Raw genomic sequence first — 13,309 nt, 5'->3', positions numbered from 1 at the left:
CCAAGTTATAAGAATAGTTTAACATTAAAAAATCAAAAAAATGCTATCCATCACATTAATAAACAAAATAAAACTACATTATCATCTCAGTAGATGCAGACAATCCTAAATCCATTCCTGATTTTAAAAAGAAAAATACTATGAGAATAAAAAAGAGGTATCAAAGAGAACTCCCTTATGTGATAAAGATCATCTGTGAAAAGTCTACATAAGGAATGGTGGGGATATCAGAGATTTTTCCCTAATATAAACAATGGGACAGGAAGTTACAGTCTCCTCATTTCCATTTAACATTGTGTTGGAAGTTCTAGCCAGTGCAATAAGGCAAGAAAAAGAAATGAAACCACTCAAATTATAAAGGAAGAAATAAAACTGCTTTCATTCACAGACAACACAATTGTGTATGTACAAAAACAAAAGAAGCTATTAAAACTAATAATTGAGTTTAGCAGGGTTGCAAGATACAAATGTACTAGCATAAAGACAGATACATAGACAAATGGAACTGAACAGAGAGCCCAGAAATAAACCCAAATATGACAACCAATATTTGACAAGGGCACCAAGAATACACAGTGAAGAAATTATAGTTCCATCAACATACTGGAAAAACCATATTTCCACATGCAAAAGAATGAAGTTGGATGATAATCACACACCATAGACAAAAATCAACCCAACATGAATCAAAAATGTTCATCATTTTGGTCTTGGTAACAAGTTCTTAGCAATGACACCAAATGCACAGGCAACAAAAGCAAAACGAGACATAAATTTGACTACATCAAATTAAGAAAAGCTTCTTCTCTTCAAAGGAAACAATCGACAGAGTGAAATGGCAACCTATGGAATGGGAAAAGATATTTGCAAATCATATATCTGATAAGGGATTAGTATCTAAAATATAGAAGGAACTCATACAACTCAACAGGAAAAAAAGGTATTTGAATTAGAAGATGGGAAAAGATCTAAATAGACATTTGTCCAAAGAAGACATAAAAATGGCCAACAGGTATGTGAAAAGATGCTCAGCATCACTATTCATCAGAGAAATGCAAATCAAAACTAAAATTAAGTATCTTTTCAAGTGTTAGGATGGCTATCCTCAAAAAGTCGAAAGATAAGTGTGGGAGAGGTTGAGGGGAAAAATAAAACACTTGTTCATTGTTAGTGGGAATATAAATTGGTATACAATCTAGCAACTCTATTTCTGAGTTTTTATCTAGAGAAAATGAAATCAGTATCTCAAAGATATAGCTGCGCTCCCATGTTAATTGCAGCATTAGTCCCTATGGCAAAGATACAGAAAAATCTTGTGTCCACAGGTGGATGAATGGATAAAGGAAATGTGGTTTGCATATACAGTGAAATATTATTTATTAATCACTATAAAAAAGAAGAAAATACCAGTATCCATGACAACATGGATGAATCTGGAGGTCATTATGCTAAGTTAAATAATCCAGACACAGAAAGACAAATATTGTATGATATCAATTATATGTGGAATCCAAAAAATCAAACTCATAGAAGTAGAGAACAGTGGTTTCCAGTGGCTGGGGGTGGAGGAAAATAATATATGGATCAAAGGGAACACATTTTCAGTTATAAAATGAACAACCTCTGGAGATTTAATGTACAGCATGGGTGATGGATATGTTTATGAATTTGTGATAATCATAATACAATATGATTATTACAATACATATATCAAGTTATCAAATTATATACCTTATATACATACAATATTCAATAAATTTTGTTAAATTTAAAAAGTTTCTATTCAGAAAGATCTGAATAGATATTTCTCCAACATATATATATATATATATATACACACACACACAAGTGGCCAACAGGTATATGAAAAGATGCTTAACATCACTTATCAACAGGGGAATGCAAATCAAAACCACAATGAGGTATCATCTCATACCTATTAGGATGGTTATTATTATTTTTAAAAAATAAGTGTTTGTGAGAATATGGAGAAATTTGAACCCTTGTACACTGTTGTGGGAATGTAAGATGGTGCAGCTGCTATGGGAAACAGTTTGGAGGTTTCCCAAAAAACTAAAGACAGAATTATCATATGACCCAGCAATAAATACACAATGCTTCTGAGTATTTATCCAAAAGAATTAAAATCATGTGTGTGTGTGTGTGTGTGTGTGTGTGTGTGTGTTTGTGTGTGTGTGTGTTTACTCCCATGATCATTGAAGCATTATTCATAGTAGCTGAGATGTGGAAATAACCTAAATGTCCACTGACAGATAAAGAGTTAAAGAAAATATGGTACAGTTGGCTCTCTGACTCTGTGGGTTCCACAGTCGTGGATTCAACCAATCTTGGATAAAAATAGTTGAAAAACAATTGTGTCTGTGTTGAAAGTATATAGACTTTTTTCTTCCCATTATTTTTTCAACAATACAGTATAACAAATGTTTAAATAGCACTTATAAATAGTATTTACATCGTAGTAGGTAGTATAAGTAATCTAGAGATCATTTAAAGTATACAAGAGGATGTACATAGGTTTATGTGCAAATATTACATCTCATTTTATATCAGGGACTTGAACATCTGCAGACTTAGTTATTTGCGGAAGGTCCTGGAACCAATCCCCCATGGACACTGAGGGATGACTGTATATATTAGAATATTGCTCATCTTTTAAAAAGAAGGAAATCTTACCATATGCAACTACATAGATGAACCTTGAAAACCTTATGCTAAATGAAATAAGCCAGTTACAGGAAGACAAATACTATATGATTTCACTTTAAGGTATCTAAAATAGTCAAACTCATAAAAGCAAAAATAGTGTGCTTGCCAGGGGCACGGGGACAGGAAGAATAAGGAATTGGATTTTAATAGGTATAAAGTTTCAGTTATGCAAGATGAATAAATTCTGGAGATATGCTGTAGAACTTATGGTTAACAATACCATACCAAACTCAAACTTTATTAAATTTATTAAAAGGGTAAATCTCATGTTATCTGTTCTTACCACAATTTACAAAAATTAAAAAGCCTCACCATGCGAAGTTTTGCTGAGGATTTGGAAGAACTGGAACTCTCATGCACTGTTAGCACTGTTGGCGGGAATATTAAGTGATACAACCACTTTGAAAACACTTTGGTTGTTTCCTAAGAAATTAAACATATGTCTACTATGTATTCCAACCATTTCACCCTTAGGTATTTACCTAAAAGAACTGAAAGTATTTATCTACACAAAGGCTTTTCATGTATTATAAGCTTTAATAGCCAAAAACTGGAAACAATTAAAATACCCATAAACAACTGAATGAATAAACAAACATGGCTTACAATGTAATAATACTCAGTAATAATGTGGAATGAATTATTAATATATACAACAATATTAATGATTCTCAAAATAATTATGCTAAGTAGAAGTCAGGCATGAGTCCATTGACATAAAATTTATATAAAATTCAAACTAATATATAGGACAAAAATTAGACTAGTAGTGGCCTGGAGGGTGCAGATGGGGACTGATGGGAAGGGGCACATGGGAGAAAGCAAAGTAGGTACAAAGAAACTTGGGAAGCGATATACATGCTCATTATCTTGATTGTGGTGATGGTTTCATGAGTGTATTCATGTCAAAGTGTATTAAATTGTACACTTCAAATATGTACAGTATATTGCACGTCAAATCTCAATAAAATTATGTTTTAAAGTTTTAGTAAATTAGAAGATATTTCAGATACATCTTTTGAATAATGTCTTTTGATAATCATAGATATAACAAAAATCATAAAGTATATATACACATTTCAGATATGTCTTTTGAATAATACATTTGATAATAATATATATAACAAAATAAAGTATATATATGTATATATACAATTCCATATTTGTAAATGCTAATAAATGGTAAGAAATAACAATAATCAGTGTTTGGAAAGGAATATTGAATTCCTTGGGTAATCACTAAAGGGAAGGTTAGTGTCTGCTTAGAGGCACTAAGCCGATTAGCTATTTATTAAAGCACTCTGAGCCAAGAAATATTCTGGAAGAGCTTTGAAGGCAATACTGCCCTTTCTGAGGGAGTTATAGATTCCCCCAGACTCTTCTCATTGGCCTACAAGAAGACCAAACTGAGTTTCATGAACTTCACAATTATGTCAGTCCCTCAAACACACCCATCTCAGCCCACACCTACCAAACATAGAGACCAAGAATGCAACTGAAACTCAGATACCTCTGAAGCAAACTGTAACCAGGAACTACAGTCTTGGAGAAGGAGAAAGAAGAGTGTAGAAGGGTAGTTATCAAATAAGAGTATGTACTTTGGAGTCAGAGAGACCTGAGAGCAGAACTCCCTTATCTGCCACTCTCTTGATCAAGTCACATAATATCTCTGAATCTCAGTTTTTCTTTTTTCTTTTGCTAAATGGGGTCAATAAAAATAGCTTTTCATTAACATTGTTGGGAGAGCTAAAACAAATGATTCATGTAAAGCTTTTATCATTGTACCTATGATATGATAAGTGTGCATTAGCTTAAGGGTTAAGTTAAAAATTGTTTGAGAACTTGACTCCTGGAAATGTCCAGATTTAGAGATAATCTGGGCCCAGAAGGGACTGTTCCAGACAGTTCTGCAATAAAGAAGCCCATGGGTCAGCTATAGGTCCCTCTGCCCATCAATACTCACTAGGCTGTGGAGCCTGAGCAAGCACCATAATAACATGAATTATTAACAGTAATTAGTAACACTAAATGTTTATAACATTACCCAATGAATTCCAATTCTCCAAATATACAAAGTTATTGTGAGAATAAACAAGATACATATAAATCATGTCCCAGAGTAAGTGCTCAGTATTATTTCACAGAGGAGAAGCAAGCTGAAAGGCACTAATTAATCTGAAGCCACACAGCTAAGAAATGGCAGACTGGACACTTTGGTGCCAAGTTCTGAGTTCTTTCTACAACACAAATATGTCTAACACCGACCACAGATGTTGATGAGCTATGAAAATATTTGCATGACAGTTAATATTTAGAAAATGGTCCTCAAGAGGCATTCTGTAGCATTGCTTCACCCCAATCTGTGGTTTCTAAATGATTTCTACAAAAGCTGATATATGATCCCAGATCTCTTGGCCACAGGTCCTAATTTCTTCCCTGTACCTTTTCCTAAACATGCCCAGCCAACTGTTTTCTAAAATATTGTATTTTCTTAAATCAAATATTCCCTGAATTCAGAAGTTGCTGTTTAATCTACACACTTCACTTTATCATGTACAACTACACACAGACACATACACACACACACACAACACACACACACACACACTTAGTCATATGATGCAATACTGCACATAGGGGCTGTAAAATGAGTGTTGTTGACTGCTATCTATACCCACAGATTGGACTTTTACCTATTTTCTTCACCAGATAAACGGAAAAAGAAAGTGCAATAACAATAAATTCCAGTTGAGTGATTATATAGAGTAGGCAACAGATTACAGCTAGCAACAGCGTGCACGTTAGATAGGCTCTCAGGTCTAACTGGGTGGAAGCCCCACCCAACCACCTGCTTGCCAACTTTGAGAATATTACTCAGTATCTCTAAGCCTCAAATGCCTCACCTACCTATAAACCAGAGATAATAATAGAACCTGACTCACAAGAATGTCCTGTAAATTAAATCAAGTAATTCCTATAGCAAACTTATTGTAAGCCCTTGAAGGTAATAATGCCTAATAAGAGTAACTTGCTATTATTATTATTATGACAATTTTTCTTATTGTCAATCAAAAACCATAGAAACAATTAAGAAGACACCACAAAAAAGAGTAAATGAATAAACGATGAGATTTGGAAAATCCCTTTGGATTGAAACAGTAGTTGTATTTGTAGACTGCTTTGCAATTTTCCAAATATTCTTGCTTTACTCATCACGTATTTGTCATGCCAGGCAACACACTGGATTCTGCAGATACTAGTGAATAATACAGATATGATCCTTGTTCATGTATGCACTGGATTCTCAAAACCACAGTCCTATAAGGTGGATAAACCACTTGATAGATGAGAAAACTGATGACTGAAGAAGTTATGACTTACAAGTAGACACTGGAACCTGAGATTCATTCACTCAACAAATATTTATTGAGTGCCTTTCACATGCTAGGTGCTTTGCTAGCAACTGGGCATATAGAAATGAAGCTCAGATAAAAAAACACTTGCTCTGATGTTGCTTACTTTCTGGTTGTGAGCATTAGACAATGTCAAACACATAAAACCTCTAATACGTCAGATGGTGATAAGTGTTCCGTAGAATAAGGAATCAGAAAGCGGGGGTGGAGAGTTCAGGTGCGATTTTACTTAGGGTTGTCTAGGAAAGCCTCTCCAGAAGGTGCCATTGAGAAAAGATGGGAAAACTCAGGAATAACGTATTTCGCAAGGGCCCATTTAGGGTCTTCTAGCAGCCTTTGATCTGCTCAGGGCTTTCCTAACAGCCTCCTTTACCTCTTTGTTTCTCAGGCTGTAGATGAGGGGATTCAGCATTGGGGTCACCATCGTGTAGAGCACAGACACCACTCGGTCTCCCTCCAAGGACTGGCCCACGTTGTCTCGCAGGTACATGAAGATGAGGGTGCCAAAGAAAAGAGTGACGGCAGTGAGGTGGGAGGCGCAGGTGGAAAAGGTCTTGGCCCGGCCTCCAGCAGAGTGGATCTGCAGGATGGCCATGATGATAAACAGGTAGGACACCAAGATCACCAAGATACAGACAGGCATGACGAAAACAGCAAACACAATAATCACCACTTCCTGAGTGTAGCTGTCCCCACAAGAGAGTTTTAATAGAGGAGGGAGGTCACAGAAAATGAAATTGATCTCATTGTTTCCACAAAAGGAGAGAGTGAAGGCTGTGACCGTTCGAACAAAGGCACTGAAGAAACCAGCAACATAAGCCCCCGTGACTAAGCCCCAGTGGGCCTTCTCGGTCATGATGGTGACATAAAGCAGGGGCTGGCACACGGCTGCGTAGCGGTCATAGGACATGATGGCCAGAAGGTAGCAGTCAATGGAGGCAAAGAAGGTGAAGAGGAAGAATTGAACGGCACAGCGAGCCTGGGAGATGACTGCACCATGCTCCCACAGCACAGCCAGCATCTGAGGGATGATGGTGGATGAGTAGCAGATGTCCACCAAGGAAAGGTGGCTGAGAAAGAAGTACATTGGGGTGTGGAGTCGACGATCTCCGCGGATCAGGATGATCATGGCTGTGTTCCCTAACACAGTGGCAAGATAGAAACTCAAAAATATGAGGAAAAGAGGAAGCCGCCACTCCGGATGCTCAGTAAATGCAGTAAGGAAGAACTCCGTCACTACGGTGTAATTCCTTTCAGCCATCCATCCAGTGGTTCACCTGCCGTGGCTAAGACAAGAGCCAGACGAGGAGACCCCTCAAAAGGAATTCAAATGATTTCAAGTAACAAAAGCTTTAAATTGAGTGTCTTACATGTTGGCACTCAACTTCAACAAACTTTGCAGTCGAAGACATATATAGATATAGAGCTCACTATAATTTAAGATAAAAAGTGATGGATGCTTCTATTACAGAAAGAACAGAGAGCAAGTGATTCCCTGACTTACAAGTCCGCTCTTGTATTTGTAGCTTTGTCCCCAATTAGCTGTTTGATCTTACACAAGGCACTTAACCTCTCTGAACCTCAGTTTCCTCCTCTGCCAAAAGGGGATCATAATGCTTTCCCTGCTTATGACATACGGTTAATGCATAGATTAAAACAGATGCAAAAGCACATTGGAAAGCTAAAAGCACTCCACGTATATAAGGTGGCTATTTAAAATTTTAAATGAATGTTTTAAGGAAGGAAAATTTATATTCTCTCAACAAAAACATATGAACAAAAAATCTATCAGCAATCAGCAATGGGCTCTGCTTGTAGGAATATTACTATTCTCAGTCTAACAACATGCAAGTTTAATGAACAGCTGTTATCCTAATTAGAGTTGGCTGGCTTATTAAGGGTGTGCATACACACACATAAACACACCCTCAAGCATTAACCTTGAAATCAAAAGAGCAAACATAAGTTTTTTCAGGCACCTAACAAAGCCCCATAAGCCTTGTTTGGTTGTTTTCAAAGCCCCTAATAAAAACAGTAGCTTGAAAATAAACAGCATCCAAAGCTGAAAGCAGAAATATTTTTGTAGTCTGGTGTTGTCTGAGTGCTGTTAGAGGAAATTGGGTTCATAAATTTGGGGGTCCTTGGAACAGTTCTAGAACAGGGCTGTAAAGGAGGGCTTTGATCGTGTTTGAATACCTGATGCACCTGCAGCCAGACCAGTACTGAGCTGACCCATTAAGGAGAACAAGAAAGAAAATAAACGAGATCTGAAAGCCATGAGCTGGGCACAAACTGTGCTCACCTGAATTCTAATGACCTCTTCTTTTGGATAGTGTGTTGTCTGCCCATCACCTGCCAATCCAAAGGACACCTGGCTTCTGGTTTACCCACACGGCATGTAAGACCCTGGGCAAGTCACTTTTCCTCTCTGGGTTTCAGTTACCTTGTCTTTGTTCCCATTCCAGAAAGAAAATTGTACATATGCCCATAATCATAGCAACCTTGTGAGATGGGGTCACTTTCAATACTTCTGTGTCTTATTAACACTTCCAGGAGTCTCTCTCTTTCCTCTACCCCTTGACAAAACAATATATCCCTGACACGACCATTGCCCTAGATTTTTTGTATACTTACTTCGAAACACAAGGATATGGGGCCAACCTTTCTCCCTGAGCTTCCCATCTAGCATGATACCTTGCTGATATGCTTCTTATATTCACTGTCCCAGCATCACATCCTAATTGGTTCTTTAGGTGACTCTCCAGGGGGGGGTGATGTATCTTCGTATGACTTCCTAACAAGGTGTCTAATTAATGTCTTTGAAAGTCTCTCTTTAATTTCAAACTTCCAAAGCCCCATCCCTCAGCAAGGTCTGATGGAGCTGGTTCCCAGTCTTGCCTTCTTCCTGCCTTATATGAAAAGATATGTACTTCTTTGAAGGTTTCCTATATTTCAGTTAGCAATTTCGTCAGGGGTTTCACACAGTGCCACCCTAGCCAGCTATGAACTGATCCCTGAAGGAGGTTTTCATAAGCATAAGCTTTTTTCTCCCCATTGCCAAAGCATGCCGTAATTGGTGACTTCGAAAGTTCACCATTTGGCAGAAGCAGAGAATGGTGCAGGTGGGGAATCATAAGATAAAATGTTGGAGAGGCCGGTGTGGGCGGGCTGTGAACAGACTTTCGCCAGGCATGCTGAGCAAATTCTTGATAGTGACCAACTCCTCTACCACAACACTAGCTCTCAAACTTCAGTGTGCATAAGAATTTGGTGACAGAATTTGTTTAAAATGTGAATAGTAGCAGCCCTCCTCCATAGATTGATGCAGATGAAGTACATCTGACATGGGAGCAGTATCTACATTTTGATAGGGGATTTTGATACAATTAATCTCCAAAAATTGTGGGAACAATGCCTTGTGATTGGGAGCTCTAGGCCTGCCTAGCCCTCTGTGTGTCCTGCCATAAACTAAAGTAAAATAATAAAGACATGTTCTTGAAAAGCATGATTACTCCCAAGCCCTGTCAGTGCCTTTCTTCCTCACAGAAGACCTGAGATAGGGTGAATGTGATGTTTCCCTGTCTTATAAATTTTAAAAATCTAGATACAGAGAGTACTGTGGAGCTTCTTGGTGACAAAACAATGACTTGGACCAGGTCAGTGCTCAGTTGACTGAGCCTATCTGGAATATGGCGCTAGACAAAAGGACCCCAGGGCAGTGGTTCTCAAACTTCACTGCACATTAGAATCACCTGGGAAGCAATTCCTGAGGCCCAAATTATCCCCCTTAACAATTGAATCAGAATACCTGAACGCAGGAGCTGAACACCAGTAATTTTTGTAAATTCCCTGGTGATTATAACATGTAGCAAGTTTGAGAACCATACCGGAGGCTTCTACTTTGAAGGCTTTACCTTTCCCCAGGTGTCATAGGTAAATGTTCCAGCGAGAAAAACAGGTTCACTGTTCTCATAAATCTGGAGACCACTGCATACTATATTCTTCACATGGAAAATCACATTACATGTTAGCATATTAAAGGATCTATAAAGTCCTATAATTAAGAAGCCTTGTCAAACTAACGCAGGAACAGAAAAACAAATACCACATATTCTCACTTATACATGGGAGCTAAATGATGAGAAAGCATGAACGCAAAGAGGGGACCAACACACACTGGGGCCTATCAGAGCAGGGAAGGTGGGAGGCGGAAGAGGATCGGAAAAAACAGCTAATGGGTTATTAGCCATTAGTCTTAATACCTGGGTGATGAAATAATGTGTACAACAAACCCCCATGACACATGTTTACCTTTGTAACAAACCTGTACATGTGCCCCTGAACTTAAAAGTTAAGGAAAAATAAAAATAAAAAAGAAACTTTATTAACTTTTTCTTCACCCACCATCTCCCAACAGAATTTGAGCACAGAACCTCTTTTTCATTAGCATTCTACAGAACTAGAGTTATAAGGGAAGGATGTTCCTTAGGCAGTGTGGTTCTAAAGAGGCTCAGAAACTGTCCAAATGCCAAACAGCAAAATAGTAATTGTTCCAAGAAACAGCATCTCCTGATGACTCATTTCAGGATCTGGCTCCTTGAAGTCTCTGACTGGCTCCCCCAAGAGCAATAGGGAAAAGAATTAGGAGGGAGTCTGGGGGAGCAGCATCCTTCCAGATGGATCCCTCAGGAACAAGGGAAGAGAAAACCACCTTGCCCTTTAAAGAATGCCTCCCTCTTTGATTGTGAAGTGGATCCAATGGCTGAGTCCCTGTAGTTCTACTTTATAATTACAGCAACTCCCTCATTTCTACCCCATATGAAATAGACTGTGAGGCCATCATATCCTGCTTTCAGGAAACCATAGCCAATTTTAAAACAACCGGTTTAAGTGGCTTGATTGAATCATTCTATAATGTATACATGGACTAAAACACTACATTATACCCTATAAATATATAAACACAGTTATTATTTGTCAATTTAAAATTTTTATTTAAAAAAATGCTGTCAGAATGATTATTAAGATGATTCAGTCACCGTTTGGCCAGTCCCAGAAGAGAAGCAAAATGAACCTCAGAGTATAGACCAAAATTTCATATACCATGATTATTAGAGCCTATAAAATTAACGTAAAAGAAGTTTAGAGTTTTTTTTCTAAGACCTATAGATCTGACCAGAATTTAGAAAGGAAAGTCTAACAGAAAATCCAACAGCAAAGACCATTCTAAGAGATTATAGATGATGACAAATCAGATGACAGATATAGTTGATAGATAACAAACGGATAGATACATAGATGATTAGGTAGATAGATAATAGATGATAAATAGATGATAGACAATAAATAGGTAGATGACTGATAGTAAAAAGACAGATTAGATAGATAGATAGATAGATACATAGATACATAGATACATAGATGATAGACAGACTCATTTAATCCACAAAAAAATTCCATGAACTAGGCATCATTATTATCTTCATTTTAAGGAAATGAGAAAATTTAGGCACAGACTGTTGAAGTGGACCACCAATAATCCCACAGTAAGTGGCAGAGCTAGGGCTTAACCCAAGTGCTCTGTCTCCAGAAGGCACACTCCTAATTCCTATAGTGTACTGCAAACTCTCATGAAGATGTCTCTGAACTCCATGTTTGGGAATCATTGAGGGGTTCTTCCTTTTATGTCTGTATTTTCTTTCTAGCTTTTTAGAATGAAGAAAACTCAGCTGACAGAGGAGACTTAAGTCTCAAACTGAATAGACTGTGGTAGGAAATTCTTGGTGCACTTGACCAGACAGGCCCTCACTCCTTCTATGAAGTATTACTATGCCCACTGGTGAAGGGCTGGCTTCACCTTTCCAGCCATAGTCGACTGGATCTGGAAAAGACCCAAGATGACTATATTTCAAGGGATAATCATCTCTTCTTCCGAAAAGATCTTTTATTGAGTTACTTTAAGTGTTTCTTATAGCTGAGAAGTCATGACTTGTGGCCTGGAGCAGGTACTAGGAAGTATTTAAGGAGAACGTTATCTTCGGCTCTTGACCTGAAATTCATCCTCACTACCTTCCTTCCATCCAGACATGGATGGATCTCATGCCAACTCAAGGCTGAGGAACACCTAGTGCCTATAAATTTGCTTTAGAAGGACTTTGGAAGGACTTATCCTACTGCAAATGTTCCCCTCTCAATTCGTCATTGGTATCCCTGCCCTCACTTTACATATTGTAGAACTGCGGAATTGTTTTAGGCTCCATAAGATGCTGGAACTGAAGGGGACATTAGAGGTCAAATAACCCAGGCTTTTCAACTCACAGATGAACGGACTGAGGCTTCCAAATAGGAAGATGTTTAATGATTACATCAGTAGTTAATTTGATTCTCAGTCTGTGACTTTTTAATGCCAAACTGGTTACACAGCACTGTACCCAGTGGTCCCTTCTTGCTCTTAAATGTAGACGGGGCCTCAAATAAGGATGACCAAATAATCAAGTGCATTAATCTTAATTTAGTCCAGTGCATATTTGTGCTTCTTCCAAATCCTCTCAGAGGTGTGCAATCCTGAGGTAAGCATCTTCCATTTCTTCCCTTATAAGGTACCTCCAAGTGTTTTCAGAGCCTTCATGTCTGAATTTTCCAGAATGATGAAGCTAAAAGGAACTTTGGAATCCAGTGAACCTTCTCATTTTACAGATGTGGAGAATGAAATCCCAAAGGAAGAATGACTTACAGTGCCAGGGTTTCTTAATGAGAATTTCTTAGTTGTAATTAGCAGAAGCCCAGCAGGTAACATGGCTTGAACCCATAAATGAATTCACTACCAGATTCTCAAACCCATCGGGAGAGCAGGCAGGGATGCAGCTAAGTCACGGGTCACACGCACAACTGTGACCAGCAGCTCCCATGATCCCAAGAATGTCTCTGTTGTCTATGATTGTTTCTATCAGCATTGTTTTCTTCAACAAAGTGGAACAAAAAAAAATACCCACTGGTTGTTTCTACTCTTCAAATGTTCTAGCTGTTTTGCCACAAAGAAGATGAAAATCACATTTTTAGGTTCCAACTTTTTAAAAATCCCAAGGAAGAACCCAGATGTTATGTGGCCAAAAAAAGGGGTACCAGGATTGGCCCGATGTCGGTCAGTTGCCAGTCAGTGAAGACCAGGA

General features: G+C 38.1%; 1 protein-coding gene across 1 annotated transcript; it reads right to left on the bottom strand.

The window, feature by feature from the left end:
* Positions 1-3,906: 3,906 nt before the first annotated feature.
* OR9Q2 (olfactory receptor family 9 subfamily Q member 2) lies at positions 3,907-11,460 on the bottom strand. The gene has a single exon (XM_035262775.3). The coding sequence runs from the start codon at positions 7,399-7,401 to the stop codon at positions 6,457-6,459; it is 945 nt and encodes a 314-aa protein (XP_035118666.1). The 5' UTR covers positions 7,402-11,460; the 3' UTR covers positions 3,907-6,456.
* Positions 11,461-13,309: the final 1,849 nt, after the last annotated feature.

The sequence above is a fragment of the Callithrix jacchus genome, chromosome 10 (genome assembly GCF_049354715.1).
Source record: "Callithrix jacchus isolate 240 chromosome 10, calJac240_pri, whole genome shotgun sequence".
NCBI classification, from domain to species: domain Eukaryota; kingdom Metazoa; phylum Chordata; class Mammalia; order Primates; family Cebidae; genus Callithrix; species Callithrix jacchus.
The sequence above is the reverse complement of the archived record's forward strand: the minus strand, read 5'-3'. Positions and strand labels throughout refer to the sequence as shown.